This window comes from Petromyzon marinus, chromosome 31 (assembly GCF_048934315.1).
Source record: "Petromyzon marinus isolate PM22_M1 ecotype Great Lakes invasive population chromosome 31, UKy_Petmar_22M1.pri1.0, whole genome shotgun sequence".
NCBI classification, from domain to species: domain Eukaryota; kingdom Metazoa; phylum Chordata; class Hyperoartia; order Petromyzontiformes; family Petromyzontidae; genus Petromyzon; species Petromyzon marinus.
The window spans coordinates 15,072,680-15,093,777 of NC_133697.1; the positions used below are offsets into that span (position 1 = coordinate 15,072,680).

The 21,098-nt window shown below is 49.9% G+C and overlaps 1 protein-coding gene and 1 long non-coding RNA gene across 4 annotated transcripts in view; one reads left to right on the plus strand and one right to left on the minus strand.

Annotated features, from left to right (window-relative positions):
• Positions 1 to 1,318: 1,318 nt before the first annotated feature.
• Positions 1,319 to 6,238, minus strand: LOC142929585 (uncharacterized). Its single transcript, XR_012945743.1, has 3 exons — positions 6,102 to 6,238; positions 5,976 to 6,065; positions 1,319 to 5,922 (listed from the first exon to the last, which is right to left on the minus strand). It is a non-coding gene; the product is annotated as an uncharacterized LOC142929585 (long non-coding RNA).
• The window catches only part of LOC116947902 (uncharacterized), a 136,815-nt gene continuing 121,778 nt past the window's right edge, over positions 6,062 to 21,098 (plus strand). For all 3 annotated transcript variants that reach the window (XM_076071151.1, XM_076071153.1, XM_076071152.1), the window contains exon 1: positions 6,062 to 6,757. In XM_076071151.1, coding sequence (XP_075927266.1) covers positions 6,132 to 6,757 — 626 coding nt within the window. In that variant the 5' untranslated portion in view covers positions 6,062 to 6,131. The remainder of the gene's footprint in view (positions 6,758 to 21,098) is intronic.

The following is a 21,098-nucleotide window of genomic DNA, read 5'->3' on the forward strand; positions in this document are numbered from 1 at the left end:
TATCAGCAGCAGAATATTTATGTATACTGGAGGAATCCGATGAGCTGTGAAGCTCTTTTTTTACAGACGTCCAGTACCTGGCGGGAGTGTCGCGGTCACACACCGACACACACCGACACACACTCAACAACAACAACCGCCATTCGCCACTAAATGGCGGTGACGTCACCACGACGCTTGTGCCAGGCCATGTGCACCTTGAGGCCACGTGAAGTGTCGAACGCCCGCGGGCAGGTCACGGGGCAGACCCAGGTGCCACGGGTCGACTGACTGAGATGACTGGCTGGTGCACCACCTGTGCCCCCTACTGTGCCAACCTGCTGTGCTCGTTGTTGTGAGCGTCGCTTCTCCGCCCTCCGTTGTTGTTGGAGGGCGACTGCCTCCAACTGCCCAGCAGCGTCCTTCACGAGCCTCCTCCACAGAGGCCGATCTTGACACCGCTGGTACCAGTCATCGGCAAGTCCACTCAGCTCCACGTCCTCCTGTACCACATCACTCCATCTCTTCTCTAGCCCGTGTCGTGCCCGTCCAGCCCCCTCGATCCGGCCGAACAAAAGCTGCCTCGGCATGCGGTGGCTGGGCATGCGGGCTACATGACCCAGCCAACGCAGCCTTGCCTGCCGGAGGAGCTCACCGATGGGACCTTGCCCAGATCTTTCAAGGATTTGTGAGCTCCTCACACAATCCAGCCTGGTTAAACCCAGGATGGATCGTAGGCAGGCCAGCCCAAATGTTTCCAACCGGCGAAGATGCCCCATTAAGGGGGTCCACGTTTCGCAAGCGTAGAGAAGGGAGGGAATGACCGTGGCAGAGAAGACCTGAAGCTTCGTGCGGAGCGACAGATCAGGTAGCTTCCACACAGCGTTACGCAACCGATGAAAAGATATTGCCGCTCGACTGATTCGGAGTGAGACCTCTGCTGTTAAACTGGAGCCGGTCATAAGCACACTGCCCAGGTATGAGAAACTCTCCACTCTCTCCACAACTGCCCCATCACCGATTGGGAGTTGTGGGGGTGGAGTGTCCGATGGTACAAAATACCCAGGCAGGTGCTTAGTTTTGGTGGGGCTGATGGTAAGGCCCCATCTCTTAGTGGCACGCTCCAGTCTCAGCAGCAGCGTCTCCAACTCCTCCTCTGAATGAGCAGCTATTACCAAATCATCAGCATACATAACGTGGTTGAGCAATAGGGAGCCATCCCTTGACTGCACCCTGGCATCGATCAGCCTCCCATTATATCTGTACCAAATGGAGATTCCCCCGGTACAGCTACTGAAGGCTTCACGAACTACGTGATCAAAATAGATGTTAAATAATGTGGGAGCCAGAGGCCATCGCTGTCGCACCCCAAGGTGTACAGGGAATGGCTCTGACTCCCGGCCACGTAGTTTTACCCGGGCCCGCTCACCATCATGAAGGTCCTTAATGATCGTGAGAGAGGATCAGGGACTCCAAAAGCACGAAGAACAACCCAGAGCCCAGGCCTACTGATGGTATCATAGGCCTTGACCAGGTCAATAAAGCAGAGATGTAGGTCTTGTTGGAATTCCCTACACCTCTGCTGTAGCAGACGGACAGAAAATATGGCATCTGTGCAGGACCGCCCTTACAAACACCGACACACACACACCGACACACACACCGACACACACCGACCATGTTCCGTGCCCGTGGCAATCGAGCGGCAGGCGGAGTGAGGCGGACCACGTGGGCATCAATGCCGCCACGCGTCACAAAGGGGGCATCAGCTGAATGGGGCTCTTTCTTTTCACAAAGCTTCGGGGCCCCGCGCACAGGAGGCAATCAAGGTTAAAAACAATGCGCGCGAGGCTGGGTTCTTCAACAACAAAAATGTTGTATGATGTCAAATAACGCATCTGTTCCGCCAGACCGCGCCGCTGCACGACATTGCATCGTGATGTCCGCGCATCGCGCGCAGAGAGCTGCGAGACGCTTGGAGAGAGGGGAGCGAGAGAGGCGAGCGAGGGGAGTTTGCGCGGCGCTCCGCGAGTCCCCCAATTGGTATTCAGTCCGACGGACGCCCCCTGGAGCCTGCAAACAATTAGAGAGGAGGGAGATCGGCCAGAATGTATAATGTGTATAATTTTTCGCATGAAACATGTATCGCATACGCCGTGTGTGTGCGTGCTGTGGGATTTGATTTATGTATAAAGGATGGTCTTGAGAAGGGGTCTCCCCCCCCACCTCCCCGCAACTCCTGCTGCTCTAGGGGAATATTAATGGGAGCGTCCGTTCCATGCGCTCGTTAATTCACTTCGCTCCGGTGCGTTGACGAAGTGGACGCGTTAATGCGCGCGTGCTCGTTCCGCGTGACGAGTGCGGTACGACCCGCTACGACTTGCCATGCGGTCTAAATGTAGATGTCGCACCGACACGCGCGCGTGCACCTACACCGATGGCCTGAGAGCGACTTCTCTAAGCGTAGTGTTTTTCTTCAACTCGGTTTTTCCCAAATAAGCTTCCGGTACGTGGCGCGAAACGTCGGACATCGTGTCGAACAACACGCGGTGTAACAGGAAACACATCGGAGAGTTGTGCCGCACAGCCACGATCACCTACACAGTGGTTGTGTTCCAGCTTGTATTGGGAAACCTACACAGTGGTAGTGTTCCAGGTTGTATTGGGAAACATAAAGCATTATAGCCGCGATTTGATGGGGTTTCGAGCGTACACATTTTGCCCAACAACACCATATTCCTTGCAGAGTCTTAACCGACTGTTGGGGCAAGTGCTGTTAGCGAGCACCTGGGAATGTCGGCACGGCACGCGAGAGAGTCCGTGTCCAGCAACACACGCGGCCCCCATTGCCGATTCTTTTACACGGCCCACCAGGTATTCATTTCAGGCTGAATCTACCTAGGGGAGGCTCAGAACCGGTTCAATCGTCACTGGTGTTGGCCGTGAGCGGGAATCGAACTGGGGTGGCCGGGTTCGTAGCGCAGCGCTCCAACCACTAAACTACCGCTCCACACACCCATTCTCAGTTGCAGGTGACACATGCAGGTAATTAAATGATAATTAGAATGTGGAGGCGATCTGTAATAAAGCACCAGTGCTGGTCTCTCGCCAGATCGATTCTCATGACAGGCTTGCCTGAGCTCATTAATGGTTCCGCCTGATGGAAGAAGCTTTGATGAAGTTCCCGAATCACCTGCACGCGCGACTTGAGACGGAATACCTCCATATGGGGGGGGGAGGTGAAATCTGGACATCGCCACACGTTAGAGCAGCACACGTAGACAGGTGCGGCTATTCCTTCACACGTGGAAAATCCAAGTTATAAACTAAACAATTACATATATATTGTTTTAATCTTACCAGGTAAGGCCCACTGAGCTACATAGCTCTTTTTCAGAAGTGGCCTGGCCACAAACGACAGCTCAACGAAGTGGCTTCTCATCGTCACGTGGACATTTATGGCAGCCAAAAACTCCAAACGCGTGCCGTCGTTTCTCAATGTGGAGGCGGCAAAAAACGGAAAACACCGGAGAAAAATCCACCCGACCACGGGAAGAGAAAGAGACACGCAAACTTCAAATATACAGCAGGCGTCAGGGTCGAGATCGAACCCACGACTTCCTGTATACCAGGTGAGGTGGTTAGCATCTCCTAGCCACCGCGCCTGTTTATCACACGACCGAACACTGCCCCATTATCCGCATCGATTAACAAAAGGAGTGCAGGCGCTACAGTTAAAAGGTAAGCCTGAGTATAACGCATAAAGAACCCCCGTAGGCTGAGTGTGTAGGATACGTTAATTGGATTTACGACGCCAGCCCACGGATGTGGAATGATTTACGTCCTGCTGTCGATAGCGCTAAGGAAAGGTCTGGGGTTGATTTCGTTCACAAGGGGAACAGCGATAAAGAGACGACGTTTGGGGATGTCACGCAATGCCCCTGATCTACAGAGACGGCGACATCACGGTGATAAATATTCCTGGTTCTTTCGGTGAAAGAGCCAAGAATATAAATTCCTGCAGCCACGAAAGTTTAAAGTCAAAATGTAATCACGGCGATCCACTCCTCCGCTGCACCTGACGCGGTTGTTTGGCTTCACCACCTCAATGTGACATTGGCCGTTGCTCTGCAGCTACATCAGCAGCCACACGAGAGAAGAAGATTTGGGGGTGTGGTGTGGGGGGAGAGGCTGCAGTGATCAGGGGGAGGTCACCAGGTTCTGACTGTAGCGAGGTCGACGCGACGAGCATCATCATCATCGACCTGCGATGGGTTGGCGCGAGTGGCCTCGACGTCTAGCTGTGGGACTCGGGAGAGCGCGGCCCAGAGGCGCGGGGGCCGTGCAGGGCCCAGAGGCGTGGGGATCGTGCAGGGCCCACAGGCGTGGGGGCCGTGCAGGGCCCAGAGGCGTGGGGGCCGTGCAGGGCCCAGAGGCGTGGGGGCCGTGCAGGGCCCAGAGGGAGGCGTGGGGGCCGTGCAGGGCCCACAGGCGTGGGGGCCGTGCAGGGCCCAGATGCGTGGGGGCCGTGCAGGGCCCAGAGGCGTGGGGGCCGTGCAGGGCCCCGAGGCGTGGGGGCCGTGCAGGGCCCAGAGGCGCGGGGGCCGTGGACGGCCGTGACTTCAGAGGCTACAGGAGGTGGTGGCTCACCGACAATGAGTGCGAGAGCGGCACTGCGGCTGTCGGTGTTGCGGCCAGAGCACAACATCAGAATATTTATTTACACTGGAGGAATCAGATGAGCTATGAAGCTCTTTTTCACAGATGTCCAATAGACATCGCCCGCGTACACGACGGACCGATATGCGTGGGGCAAGAGTTACACGCGGTGTGTAGCTCCCTGTATTGTTACATTCTGTAGCCAGTCCATTGATAACATTTACTTTTGGAAACGTGGGGTTTGCTAAAAGGTTACCTCGTCTCTCGCATCGAAGACGAGAGTCTGTGGCCCTTCCCGGTCGGTGCGTGGAGTTAAGGGAGTGGGCCACCACCCCCAGTCAATACCAGGACGTGAATGCTGGAGGCCACGAGAATGCTTGAACGCGTGGATCAAAGCGCTTCTACTGGACGATGATGCTGAATGTCTCTGGTGGGACCTTCTTCTGTCCTTCGGGTAGCCATGTACACGGTGGTCCAGATGTCTTGTGACCCGCCAAATAATTCACCCCTTAATTTTTTGGTGCCTCTGCATATTTATTTCTGTTTTAAATAAACATTACTTCAAAAAAATATATTACGTTTTAGAGAATGAAATCGGGGGGGGGGGTCACAAGACATCTGGACCACCCTGTACAACAGTACCGGACTGCTCCAGAAGACGATTCCAAGCGGGAGTGACGAAGTCGCCTTCTCCGCATTAGAAGCCGCACCACGGAGCCATTTACACGGGGCTCCGATTAGAACGAGACGTGCCCATCCCAAATCATCATCATCATCACGATCATCGGAACGGGTTCAGTCGCAATCGACTCTCTCGACTCGCTCGATTGCTCCGCCCTTGCGCCGATCGTGACCCGCAACACGTGGAGCCGAGCTCGCTGCGCCGGATCCACGCGCTCTCATTCCCTCACCTCATCTCTCACAACAACACCCCGGTAACACACCTCATCTCTCATCCACCTCACCTCATCTCACACAACAACACCTCGGTAACACCTCATCTCTCATCCACCTCACCTCATCTCTCACAACAACACCTCGGTAACACCTCATCTCTCATCCACCTCACCTCATCTCTCACAACAACACGCCGGTAACACACCTCATCTCTCACAACACCCCGGTAACACACCTCATCTCTCACAACAACACGCCGGTAACACACCTCATCTCTCACACTAACACGCCGGTAACACACCTCATCTCTCACACTAACACACCTCATCTCTCACAACAACACGCCGGTAACACACCTCATCTCTCACAACAACACCCCGGTAACACCTCATCTCTCACACTAACACACCTCATCTCTCACAACAACACGCCGGTAACACACCTCATCTCTCACACTAACACACCTCATCTCTCACACTAACACACCTAATCTCTCACACTAACACACCTCATCTCTCACACTAACACACCTCATCTCTCACACTAACACCATCTCACACTAACACCTCATCTCTCACACTAACACGCCGGGTCACATGGAAGGAGACGGAGACGACGAGGTGCTGTTGCTGCTGCCCGAGCTGCTGCGCTCGGGGCTGCCCTGCCGCGGGTGTCGCCGCCACGCAGGTCGGGGGCCGGGAGAGGCGGCGGCGGCGGCGGCCCGCGATGAGCGTAGTAGGCCGCCGGCAGCAACATCAGCACCATCGTCATCATCATCAGCACCATCATCATCAGCACCACCATCATCATCAGCACCACCACTATCATCAGCACCACCACTATCATCAGCACCACCACTATCATCAGCACCACCATTATCATCAGCACCATCATCAGCACCACCATCATCATCAGCACCACCACTATCATCATCAGCACCATCAGCAGCAGCACCACTATCATCATCAGCACCATCAGCAGCACCATCATCAGCAGCAGCACCATCATCATTAGCACCATCAGCAGCAGCACCACCATCAACAGCACCACCACCGCTATCGTCAACACCATCAGCACCACCACTATCATCAGCACCATCAGCAGCAGTATCATCAGCAACAACAGGAGCACCATCAGCAATGACAGCGGCAAAGGCGCAAGCATCATCATCAGCAAGGCCATGTTACTGCGAGTTCGTAGACAAAGTCAAAGCGTGCGCGAGGTGAGTGGCGCTCTTGACATCGAGTTCGCCGCGCTGCATATCGACGGGTGGATTATCATTTACATCGCAGAGGATCGGCAGATATGGGGGGGGAGGGTGGAGGCCTTAATCCAGCAGTGGATTGACCAAGGCCGCTTGCTGGCAGTGATGTACAGCAGTCGTGGCAGGAGGCGTCACGCGGCGTGGCTCGCCAGTCCGTGTTTGTGTTGCTCTCACGCTGCCGCTGTTTCTTGTCACCAAATGGTACCGCGGTGACAATCCGATCATTCATCGCGAAATCCGCGACTCGCCGCTGGTTCTGCTGCTGGAGGGGAGCCGAGTCCGCGCTTCCCCATTGGTTAGCGCGAGTCGGGGGTCCGCGGCAAAGCGCGCCGCGTGCCCCGCGCTTCCCCGTTGGTAGCGGGAGTCGGGGTCCGCGGCAAAGCGCACCACGTGCCCCGCGGTGTCCCGTTGGTATCGCGAGTTGGGGATCCGCGGCGAAGTGCGCCGCGTGCCCCGCGGTGTCCCGTTGGTAACGGGATTCGGGGTCCGCGGCAAAGCGCGCCGCGTGTCCCGCGGTGTCCCGTGGGTAGCGCGAGTCGGGGGTCCGCGGCAAAGCGCGCCGCGGTGTCCCCCCTTGAGGAGTGATGATGTCACCGTCGCGATGTTTCCGGTCTGCCCCTTTGTTGTTATTGGCCAGTTTCTCTGCCCTGCATCAGAATTGTCAATCAACAGTAATAGTTGTTACCCTTAAGGGATGCCTTGGAAAAGGTGTCTATTAGGTATTTTAACATCTTAACACCTGTTTTATTAGCAGAAAGGATACAAACTATTATTTTCATCAAAATACTTATATTCGACGAATCCGATAAGCCGTGAAGATCTTTTTCATAATAGAGTTTTTTTTTTATTACCAGCGAAACGTCGTACTACTCAAATTGTAAATATTGTCGATTTACTCTCCAACACACCGGTGGTCCAAAGTAGTAACTAATTTGCGTTTTGTTTACGTGACAAATCCCTTACTAATTGGCTGTGTTGGGTGGTGGAGGGTTACGACACAACATTTTATATACTTACGCGATCTAACCTAAAAACCTTTATTATGAATCATATTGGTCGCGAAAGCCTACTACGTGTTAAATTTAAGTGGCCGTCCATAAATGACGTCACACCTAGGGAGCGGGTCAGACATTTGTGACGATGTGTGACGAGGGCGGGGGGAGGTTTGAGAAATGTGATGTCACATCAAAATGCGCAACTTTAAATAAATCTAGAATTATTTTTTTATTTAAAGCTTTCGTGACTGCAGGGATTCATATTATTGGTTCTTTCGGTAAAGTCACGTAGAAGGGAAACAAAATAATAAAAATATAAAACAATAAAAGTCTCACGACGTTTCGACTGCAACACAAGCAATCATCATCATCAGGTGTGAAACCCACAGCAAGAAAATTTGAAAAAAGTGGCGTTTTTTTAACGTTAGCACCACGGAGAGCGATTTGACAGTTATTCAAATGGGCGAGTCCATCTATGTTCGGAAAAGAGGAGGGGGGAGACGAAAATAATGCATGCGGTCTGAAAGCCACCGTAAGCGTGAACAATCAATTAAGACTCGAAATGGTTGATTACATCCTTCCAATGATTGCTAAGCCAGAATCCATCTTCTCGGTTGAAATTGTCTCTGTGTTTGTATATGTGGATAGCCTCATGAACTAATCTCTCATGGTAGCCAGATGGCTTGCAGAGAACCTTTGTCTTGGAGAAGTCAATATCATGTGAGCCTACTGAATATAACAGTGATCTGCCACGGCCGAGGTGTTGGTCCCTACCGTGTTTTAGGTCTGCTTTGTGTTCACGAATGCGGTCCGATACATGTCGTTTGGTTTCTCCAATGTAACTACTACCACAGAGGCAACTTATTTTCGTCTCCTCTTTTCCGAACATAGATGGACTCCATATTCTTAGTTCTTTCGGTAAAGTCACGTCGAATAAATTTATGCAAACCAACACACCTGAAGACGACCGTTTGTGTTATGGTCGAAACGTCGTGAGAATTTTTATTGTTTTATATATATTTTATTATTTTGTTGTTTCCCTTCGATGTGACTTTACCGAAAGAACTAAGAATATGGATTACTGCAGTCACGAAAGCTTTAAATCAAAATAGATGGACTCGTCCATTTGAATAACTGCCAAATCGCTCTCCGTGGTGCTAACGTTAAAAAAAACCCGCCACTTTTTTCAAATTTTCTTGCTGTGGTTTTCACGCCTGATAATGATTGCTTGTGTTGCAGTCGAAACGTCGTGAGAATTTTATTGTTATATATTTTTATTATTTTATTGTTTCCCTTCTACGTGCCTTTACCGAAAGAACCAAGAATAAATATAGAATTGTTATAACACTAATCTTGATTAATTTTCATTATTAACTATTTGATTATTTAAATTGACTAAGGTCACCTTTTATTTATTCCATGAAGGAGCATTTTGCTTCTCCATAGGAGAATGGAGACGCATAATTTTTGATCATTTTTTTATTGATTGTTATTAAACATTTTGATTCTAATGATTCTGCCAGGGCTTTTCATTCTGTGGAATTAATATATGATTGTTATAATTGTACTCTCCATTTTACTTCGTTCTACTACACAGTTTCAACTATTTTTATAGTTATAATTACTTTAAATATTTTATAATTATAAGATAATTTCAATATAATATTCTGAACATCTGCAGTTTTAGTTAGACGTTGAATATTTTCAAATGAATTTTATGCTAAATTTCAGCTTTCCAACACCTTTTTAATAAATGTTTTCTCCTACAACATCAGAGTGCAGCGCCACATTAAATATGCACTACAATCACTACAATGACAATAGTTTAAAGCAATTTGAAGCATGTTTCATTTTTATAATGGAAATATGGTTTGGGGGGGGAGGGCAGAGCTTTGTGACGTCATATTTGAGGGGGGGTCTGACTTTTTGTGACGAGGAGGGGGATCAAAAAATCTTCCAAAATCTCGTGACGTCATTTATGGACGGCCCCTAAGCTCTTTTGCACCAGTGTCCAGTAGATCAAACGCCTCTCCAAGCGGGACCCATTCAAGGGAATGAATTACTCATTGTGTCCCACCACAGACAAACATCAACAAACGATGTTTCACACAGTCCGTCGATCCCACGGATTATTGTAGGTGTCCACAATTTTAGCAGCATTGATTCGAGACCAGCAGAGCTCTAGGGCCCTTTGGGAGAACCTTTCCTCATATGGGGAATGTCCAGAATACATGTGCACCTACATTAGGAAGCCACTGCATCTATGCACTTTTAAATCTAGATTGAAAACTCGATTAAAACTGCTTTTTGTGATCAGTTTGCTGTCCTTCCCCGCACCTCCGATTAGCGTGGTTGGCTATGTACGGTACGAAATAAGTTGAGCATACATTTAGGGAATCAATATGCATTTATTTAAGGTGAATTACATTTACTCGTAATTAACACTCCATTTAATTAACAATAACTTAACATTTATATTTTTTTATTTAAAGCTTTCATGACTGCAGGGATTCATATTCTTGGTTCTTTTGGTAAAGTCACGTAGAAGGGAAACAATAAAATAATAAAAATATAAAACAATAAAATTCTCATGACGTTTCGACTGCAACACAAAGCCATCATCATCAGGTGTGAAAACCACAGCAAATTTTCCTGCTGATGATGATTATTTGTGTTGCAGTCGAAACGTCGTGAGAATTTTATTGTTTTATATTTTTATTATTTTATTGTTTCCCTTCTACGTGACTTTACCGAAAGAACCAAGAATATATTAATATTTATACTTACATTTTAGTGTATATTTGTTTTTGAGTTACAGTGAGGGAAAAAAGTATTTGATCCCCTGCTGATTTTGTACGTTTGCCCACTGACAAAGAAATGATCAGTCTATAATTTTAATGGTAGGTTTATTTGAACAGTGAGAGACAGAATAACAACAAAAAAATCCAGAAAAACGTATGTCAAAAATGTTATAAATTGATTTGCATTTTAATGAGGGAAATAAGTATCTGACCCCCTCTCAATGAGAAAGATTTCTGGCTCCCAGGTGTCTTTTATACAGGTAACAAGCTGAGATTCGGAGCACACTCTTAAAGGGAGTGCTCCTAATCTCAGCTTGTTACCTGTATAAAAGACACCTGTCCACAGAAGCAATCAATCAATCAGATTCCAAACTCTCCACCATGGCCAAGACCAAAGAGCTCTCCAAGGATGTCAGGGACAAGATTGTAGACCTACACAAGGCTGGAATGGGCTACAAGACCATTGCCAAGCAGCTTGGTGAGAAGGTGACAACAGTTGGTGCGATTATTCGCAAATGGAAAAAACACAAGAACTGTCAATCTCCCTCGGCCTGGGCTTCATGCAAGATCTCACCTCGTGGAGTTGCAATGATCATGAGAACGGTGAGGAATCAGCCCAGAACTACACGGGAAGATCTTGTCAATGATCTCAAGGCAGCTGGGACCATAGTCACCAAAAAAACAATTGGTAACACACTACGCCGTGAAGGACTGAAATCCTGCAGCGCCCGCAAGGTCCCCCTGCTCAAGAAAGCACATATACATGCCCGTCTGAAGTTTACCAATGAATATCTGAATGATTCAGAGGACAACTGGGTTAAAGTGTTGTGGTCAGATGAGACCAAAATGGAGCTCTTTGGCATCAACTCAACTCGCCGTGTTTGGAGGTAGAAGGAATTCTGCCTATGACCCCAAGAACACCATCCCCACCGTCAAACATGGAGGTGGAAACATTATGCTTTGGGGGTGTTTTTCTGCTAAGGGGACAGAACAACTTCACCGCATCAAAGGGACGATGGACGGGGCCATATACCGTCAAATCTTGGGTGAGAGCCTCCTTCCCTCAGCCAGGGCATTGAAAATGGGTCGTGGATGGGTATTCCAGCATAACAATGACCCAAATCACACGGCCAAGGCAACAAAGGAGTGGCTCAAGAAGAAGCACATTAAGGTCCTGGAGTGGCCTAGCCAGTCTCCAGACCTTAATCCCATATAAAATCTGTGGAGGGAGCTGAAGGTTCGAGTTGGCAAACGTCAGCCTCGAAACCTTAATGACTTAGAAAATATCTGCAAAGAGGAGTGGGACAAAATCCCTCCTGAGATGTGTGCAAACCTGGTGGCCAACTACAAGAAACGTCTGACCTCTGTGATTGCCAACAAGGGTTTTGCCACCAAGTACTAAGTCATGTTTTGCAGAGGGGTCAAATACTTATTTCCCTCATTAAAATGCAAATCAATTAATACAAATGTTGTCATGCGTTTTTCTGGATTTTGTTGTTATTCTGTCGCACACTGTTCAAATAAACCTACCATTAAAATTATAGACTGCAAACGTACAAAATCAGCAGGGGATCAAATACTTTTTTTCCCTCACTGTATATCACCGTGTAGTTTTATGCCCAAATTATTGCCTTTAACCCTCCACCACCCGACAAGCTTTACAACAATATTATTTATACGGGCCAATGTATTGACCAATGTTGATCAATAAAACTCGTCGCTGGCGCCTTAAGTAATTTCACGACCAAATTTAACATCAACGTAGGATGGCGACGTTTCTCCCAAACTTTCGTAAACTTCATCAGCCAATGAACTCGGAAATCGATTTGCGACTTGACTGCCTACGTCACAATAAGAATAATAACATCACTGAGCACGTGGACCTGTCCAGGTGCATAGCTCACCGAACTTCATACAACAGATAAGTGACTTGATTTAGTATTTCTGGTGCATACTCTATCTTGACATGAATTGTATTTATAAAAAAAAGATCGGTAATAGCGCCTTGTCTTCATAAGTGCCAGCTCTAATATATTGCACAAGATTAGCGTAGAGCTTTACGCCTTAGCATTATCCACTGCTGGATGAAGGTCTCTCTCCAAGTCTTCACCATCTCTCACCGCTCTGCACCGCTGCCCGAATTATGATTACGTGGGGGGGCGGGGGGGGTGGTGGTGAAAGGCAAATCTAAATTTGTAAATTCGTGCAGAAAATTTCCGGGCAGATTTGGACACCCAATTGGCATTAGCGTTTCACGGGCGCTTAGTGGCGAGTGCTCTTAACCGTGAGGCTCTATCCCAGCCCCCCACGATTAATCAACGTGAACTTCTTCGATGTCGAGAGGCGTTTTCGGCGGCGGGGTTCTGCAGAGGCTGATTGAAGCGGACTGCGCTATGACTCGCGCCGCCGCCGCCGCTGCTGGCGCGGGAGGGAACTCCGCATCTGCCGCTGTTGCCAGAGAGCGTCAGGGTCGCCGCGATTGGAGCCGGCACCGCGGGTACATACCGGCGAAAGTGTCCACTCGCCCCGCACCGCCGCCGTTTTGCCGCGGCTATATTAGCGAAAATTACAAACATCTGCCACCTGACAGGTTTCATCGGCGCGCCGAGCCCCCAAAGCGTTGCTGAGCGAGGCGCTCGCCCCCGGTGGGACGACGATGCGGCGCCCGGCCCCGCACGCGAGCGCCTGGGTTTGCGAGACGGACGGTGCGTCGGCAACGGCACTCGACTCCTGACGATGCCTCGTCGTGGCGGAGGCGTTTGCCCGCGCGGCTGCCGCCTGACGATCCCCTTCGATTCGGGGCCCGGGGGGTGGGGGGGTGATGTGGTCCGACTGAAGTTTGATGCCTCCCGCTCCTCGCGGCGGTTTTAGTTTAGCGAAATCCTCCCCCCCCCCCCCACCATCCGCTGCTGCTGCTTCGCGGAAAATCTGAGCGCGCTAGCGAACCACCCCACACGCGTGAAGAGAGTAAACGGGCTCGACAGAGTTGTGCACTGCTAAGCGAATTCCAGAAGCCGTCTTCCACAGCTGAGGCTGCCATCAGTTGCGCGCAACTTGGTTGCTGACAGTACCAAAGGAGACGGACAGAGCTGTTACCAGAAGCGCAACGGCGCTCGCGCGAGCGATCTCCACACGCGGGAACCTTGATGCGCAACTGCCAAGCTCAGATGCGGACAAAGCAGTTGCAGACGATTATCGATTCAGTGGTGCGGTTTCGAGAGCGATCTGGTTCTGCAACTGATAGATCAGATCTGAACCTGGCGTTACACCGTTGTTAGTAAGTATTATTATTGTTTTGCTATTTTGCTCAGGAAAGCCTCGCTGAGCCTCAACACTCTTTTTCAGTTAGCTCCTGCCAAGTTTTTGTTGTGTTCCAGTAAGGGGCGATTTTGCCACGTGTAATCCGATTTGAGAAATGTGCTGTTCGTTCAGTACCAGTTACATTGTATCTGTGTTTTGTTCTTTTACTTTGGGATGAAACCGGAGTACCTCGGAGGAAAGCCACGCAGAACAGGCGGAGATGACAGACACAAACACTCCACGCAGAACAGGCGGAGGTGACAAACACAAACACTCCACGCAGGACAGGCAGAGATGACAGACACAAACACTCCACGCAGAACAGGCGGAGATGACAGACAAATACTCCACGCAGAACAGGCGGAGATGACAGACAAATACTCCACGCAGAACAGGCGGAGATGACAGACAAACACTCTACGCAGAACAGGCAGAGATGACACACAAACACTCCACGCAGAACAGGCGGAGATGACAGACAAACACTCCACGCAGAACAGGCAGAGATGACAGACACAAACACTCCACGCAGGACAGGCAGAGATGCCAGACACAAACACTCCACGCAGGACAGGCGGAGATGACAGACAAACACTCCACGCAGAACAGGCGGAGATGACAGACACAAACACTCCACGCAGAACAGGCAGAGATAACAGACAAACACTCCACGCAGAACAGGCGGAGATCACAGACACAAACACTCCACGCAGAACAGGCGGAGATGACAGACACAAACACTCCACGCAGAACAGGCGGAGATCACAGACACAAACACTCCACGCAGAACAGGCGGAGATCACAGACACAAACACTCCACGCAGAACAGGCGGAGATCACAGACACAAACACTCCACGCAGAACAGGCGGAGATGACGGACACAAACACTCCACGCAGAACAGGCGCCAGAGTCGGGAATCGACCCACCGTACTTGCTGCGGTGCGTGAGTGCGACGACCACTGTGCCACCACCCTGCCACCCTCCCTGGGGGTTGCTGTCACAGTCGTGGGGGAGCTCGCTGCCGGGGCTGTGCCGTGGGGGTTTCTGGCCGCGGGTGAACGTGGAAGGAGCCAAGCGGTGGGCCTCGCTCTCCTTGGCGAGGAGCAGCTAAGATTACCGCAAGCTCCTTGCGACGGAATTCCTCGTAGCGTTGGTTACTCGAGATTGTGTCGGCGGATAACAATAACAATATATATATACTTGAGCTTTAAAAATGTGTGTTTTGCATCTGCTCCGTTTTGGTGTTCCTAGGTAATGTTTAGAAAAATATTTGCACGAGCCTAACGATTACCTGCGTGGAAATATATTCCCGCTGTGTTTGATTCCTGGTCCTGCCCTCCGTTGGCTCCAGACGAGAGCTGTGGCGCTTTTATCTCTACACGATTCGTAGAGCAGCCCTGTGTAACATGCGGCACCTGCTGAAGTGGTCGAGACTGACTGTGGAGCGGCAGCCGAAGGATGGAGCGTGTACGGGGACACGTTCAGCGCTGAGATGGAGCGGTGAAATCAGAGCGGGCACTATGTGAATTGTTACAGTGCAGAACCGAGAGAGATGGGAAGGCCTTCATCCAGCAGTCGATTGGCTGTGATGACGACGATAATATTGATGGCGATGAGGTGGAGCTTGTGATTATTCAAGTGGCCAGTTTTACCGGTGGCTTCACGGTCTCCCGCGGTGATAACAAACCCTAGCCCAGCATGGTGCACGTGTTTACAGCTTCGTCTCCTTACTCTCAGTGAGCGTTATTAGCAAAACCAAAAACAAGTTAATTGCTGGAGTGGAACCAAACACGTGGAGGAATGCATTGTTGTGAAACTCTAGCACAAGCAACGTAAAATATCTGTTAAACGTTCAATAGACGATGCATTTTTGCACCCAAGCATTGTGTGTGCACCTGCTTGTGGTTGCACATGTTTACAATTATATTTTGCAAATGCTCGGCTATGCAGTTACACGGTGACATTATTGTGCTCATGCAAACTTTATTTCTTATTGTGCGCATAGATTGTTCACGTAACCAGATTGTCTATGGCACGGAGTACCGTTTTAGCATGGGCAATGACACCAGGGATGATGCCGCTGCTGCTGCATCATCCCTGTTGACTCGGTACAATGCGAAAGAAGTTCAACATGCACATACAAATGGCTAACACACTGGCCTTGCAATCTGGAGGGCCCAGTTCAATCACATCTCCTGGCGCGGCAGACGAAACGGTCAAAAACCTCAATTTAGGACATGCCGTGGGAGGCTTTCATCCAGTAGTGGATTGACATGGCCTGTAAATTATATTGTTTAATATGATTATATTCGTGTTTTTGGATCTGAATCATTCCGTGTATGTGGTCACTGGTGGGGACGACTTTGCTAAATCTATCCTCTTCACACGTTTTGGTATTTCTCTCCAAATTCCATCATTCGTTTTCCTACGACGTTCATGGCAAGCGCACAGTCTCTGTGTGCGCGATAACACGCTATAACACGCTATAACACGCGATAACATGCGATAACATCCGATAACATGCGATAACACGCTATAACACGCTATAACGCGCGATAACATGCAATAACACCCGATAACATGCGATAACACGCTATAACACGTGATAACACGTGATAACACGCTATAACACGCTATAACACGCGATAACACGCGATAACACGCGATAACATGCGATAACATGCGATAACATCCGATAATATGCTATAACACGCTATAACGCGCGATAACATGCAATAACACCCGATAACATGTGATAACACGCTATAACACGCTATAACACGCGATAACACGCTATAACACGCTATAACACGCGATAACACGTGATAACACGCTATAACACGCGATAACACGCGATAACACGCTATAACACGCGATAACACGCGATAACACGCTATAACACGCTATAACACGCGATAACACGCGATAAAACGCTATAACACGCTATAACACGCGATAACACGTGATAACACGCTATAACACGCTATAACACGCGATAACACGTGATAACACGCTATAACACGCTATAACACGCGATAACACGTGATAACACGCTATAACACGTGATAACACGTTATAACACCCGATAACATGCGATAACACGCTATAACACCCGATAACACGCTATAACACGCTATAACACGCGATAACACGCTATAACACGCTATAACACGCTATAACACGCGATAACACGGTATAACACGCGATAACACGCTATAACACGCTATAACGCGATAACACGCGGTAACACGCTGTAACACGCTGTAACACGCGATAACATGCTATAACACGCTATAACACGCTATAACACGCGATAACACGCGATAACACGCTATAACACGCTATAACACGCGATAACACGCTATAACACGCTATAACACGCGATAACACGCGATAACACGCTATAACACGCTATACCACGCTATAACACGCGATTACACGCTATAACACGCTAATCGCTCTTTAATGGTTCGAGTGAGTTATCTCTTCCTTTTTGAACGGAAGAATAATTGAGGGATCATTCCACAATGGAGGAAATTCATTGCTGTGTAAACACTTAGTAAATAGGTCAGCTAATTGGTTTCCACAGCTGGTCCCACTTCTTTGATGATGTCCATAGTTATTTCATCTGGTTTGGGGGGACTCTCTTTGTTTTTATACTGCAAAGGGCATCGCTGGCCTCTGGAAAATCATCTTCCTTATCTGAAAAAAGTATCTGTCGCCCGTGGGTTTATATATTGTTTATTTTCTCTAAGAGATCTGTGTAAAATGCCTCTACTTGTTTTATGATTTTGGCCCGTCCATTGCATGTTTCAGCTTGCTGATGCAGAGCTAACAATCGGTGACTGACTGACCATCAGCGCCCTTTTTGCTGCCGAATCGAGGTGTCCATTTCTCTTCATAATGGGATTACAGAGGATCTTCCTTCGCCGCTCTATCGGCTGTCGTTTCAACTTAACGCAAGTGCTGCACGCGTGCCTCCGTGCAGCAGCAGCAGCGGATTTATCGATCATGGCCTTTGATGATGGTTTTACACGAGGCGTAATGCCGTTGCATGTTTGTCAAGGGAAGTGTGCTCGGGCAAGGTGTTACGTACTTGGATGTATGGCAGGCAGGTTAGAAAGTACCCCAGCAAACGTTGGCCAAGCGGCATCCTTCCTGGATTCGAGTGATAAGACTACAGAGGGCAGCAGTTTGTCGTGCGCAGTGCTCTGCGTGCTGACCCATGCCTCAGACAGACGCAGGATATTGACTATGATGGTGGGATGTGTCGGCCGGTGGGCGGGTGCGTGAATTGGACAGCTTAGCGGCAGTGACGGAGGAAGAGAGAAACGTAAAAGCACAAAACGTGGACAAAAAGCAGAGTGAATTCCAGCGCAGCGTTTATGTTTTGTTAACTATCCCAAATGCACCTTCATTATGCCGCCTCGGGATGAACAGCACAGAAAGCACGGTATAAACAACACGTGGGGGTGGTGGTGGTGGTGAGGCTCGCTGGGCTTGGCGTGGAGCGGCCGCGCTGCGGTTCACGCGTCGTGCGATAATTCCGGCCACCTGAGTTGGATTCCCGGCCACGGCTCTAACTCCGGTGTCGAGTGACTTCTGCACCGCTTCTCGGCACCCGCCGGCACCACCCCCCTCTCCGCTCACCGGCCCCTGACCGGCGCGGTGCGGTACGGTCAAACAACCCCCCACGAGCTACGCGGCGTGGGGAGGCCGTCGTCCAGCAGCAGATTGTCAACGGGGCGGTAACTGATCCGTGGCTGCGATCCGACTTCAGTTGACTCGTCTGCAAACCCCCCCATCAAATGCCTCGCCACCAAACTCCCCCCCCCCACCGGCCACGGCTATCGGGGGCCCTGAGCGGCCCGACCCGGCGTGCGGTTGGCTGCTGCGCGGTTTACCCGGGCGGGTGTTGCTTTGCGGTTGGCTGGCCCCTGGCTTGGCTCCAGCCCCCCACCTCCATCAGGACCCCCAATCTGCCTTCTTGTCGGCCAACAGGAAGGGCCAGAGGCTCGGCTCCAGTTTGCTCCTCGGCAAACCTCCTTGAGTCCCCCCGTTCCCTTGCCCAACCCCGCCAACCCCAGGCCGGCCCCCACAAACACCGCCCCTGCCCCCCTACCACCCTTTTGTCCCCCCCCCGGCCCTCCCGCCCCCCCCCCCTTTTGAGCCCAAAGCAACGGTGACACCTGGAAGAGATTTGGAGCGAGCAATGGCTGCCTGGGTTTGCGCAAAGATTTGCTTACTCCTAATTATGTGACCTGAAAACAGAGCATTAAGAGCTAATAGGAAACATGAGTTCCTGCACAATGTAAATTGGATTTGGTTTAACAGTTTGGGGGAGGGCTGAATGACAGACACAGAAGAAGTTTTTTCTTTTTAACTCTATAGGCAGCACGGGTGTTTTTTTTTCTGCAGAGGGTCGAGTAAGTATCTTAACATATCACGTGGAATTGCTGGCTCTGGACTATAACGAGACGGAGCTCCAAACAACGCGGCACTTGATGTTAAATGAAGTTAACGTCTTAAGTGCAAAACGAAAACAGAGGCCACAAAAAAACCCCAAGTTGATGTTTGGCGTAGATCATCGTTTGGACCAGTGGTGCTTCTTCAAGTCCAACCAGCGCCTCGGTCTCGCTATCTCGGTGTTTGACTTTCACGTTGACCGATCGTCCCTGATTCTGGACGGCGACTTCACAATGTGCTTTGCGAATGCATCTGTCGATTGGATGACATGCAGCTCTGAGCCAGAGTTGGGCCCTGAGGACTCCCAAGTTGATTGTGAGCTCAAGGGTCTGTGTGTGTGTGTCTGTGTGTGTCTGTCTGTGTCTGTGTGTGTGTGTGGGGAGCGATAGTGTAGCGGTTAGCGCCCTGCGCTATGAACCTGGCGATCCGGGTTCGATTCCCGCTCACGGCCAACACCAGTGACGATTATCTGAACCGGTCCCGGGCCTCCCCTAGGTCGAGTCAGCCTCAAATGAGTACCTGGTGCGGTGTGTAAACATTGCCACTAGGGAGACAAAGGCGGTCGGGCGTGGTGCTGGCCACCCACCCCCTCGTGTACCGTTCCAGCCTTCATAGGTGCTCGCTAACAGCACTTGCCCCTACAGTCTGTTAAGGCTATATGGGGGATCTTTATCTTTGATCTTTGTCTGTCTGTGTGTTTTGAGACAATGTTTATTTACAGCAACGCAAAGCCTTGTCAGATCAACTTGTCGGGCCAGAGGAGAGATTTAATGAGACATTTAAAAAAAAGTTTTAGGTTTTTCATTAAATTGCAGTGGCACCTGCCCATTGCGTTTGCACGTCAATAAAATAAATTAATCGCATCTGTGTATCTCTTTAAAAAGACAGATGCTGCCACAGCAGTGTAACGGCGAGCGTACATTGGACTGAGGTCGCCGGTTCAACCTCCCAGTGTGGCAAGGCAGTGGCGTGGAGTGTGGGGCCCTACCACCTCTTGCATGAAGTCAGGCCGTCGTGGAATAGTAGGCCAAGTACCCTCTAGAAGGGCTCGTGATAACCGAGCTTATAAGAGTTGTGTGTTTACAAATGTACCTACGAGAGCTCCCTCAAGTGGAAGCTCTTCCGCTGGCGGCGGCGAGAGCAAGACATTCCGTAGCTGCCCCTGTTTTTGCCACCTTTCACATGGGTTCAGTTTCGGGCCACAGTCGGGGATTTCTGGTGCACAAAGGAACTGCGGGAGGCCGTGTGCTCCACGCGTCACCGCCCTGCGGGCTTGTGTTTGGACGCAGCCCACTTTCGAGCAATATAATTTCGCATTTTCATGTTTGGGTCAAGGCTCATGTGTTTTTGAGTTGGGATTGGGAAATCTCATGTTTTGTGATTCCCCAAACAATGCAAATGTGTTGCAAGAACTTGCATGAACATTTAGTTTAGTTTGCGTAGCTTCGCGTGTTTTTGCCAACGGATAAGGATAATTTATACCGTATTCTAAAAGATTATAAGATGCACTTTTCCCCCAGTGTTTTACAAGAAAACGTTTGGGGGGGGGGGGGGGTGGTACACATGTCTGATAATCCGGAGAAAAAGTCGTCATTTTAAGCAAAGTTTGGGATGCATTGCACCTATTTTTCCAAAGTGTCATGTAATCCAGAGAATGCGCTAATAGGAAATTGTTTTTGAATGGGTTAAGGGAAGTTGGGAGATTCATTTATCCTGTTAGCTATGATATGCTGAT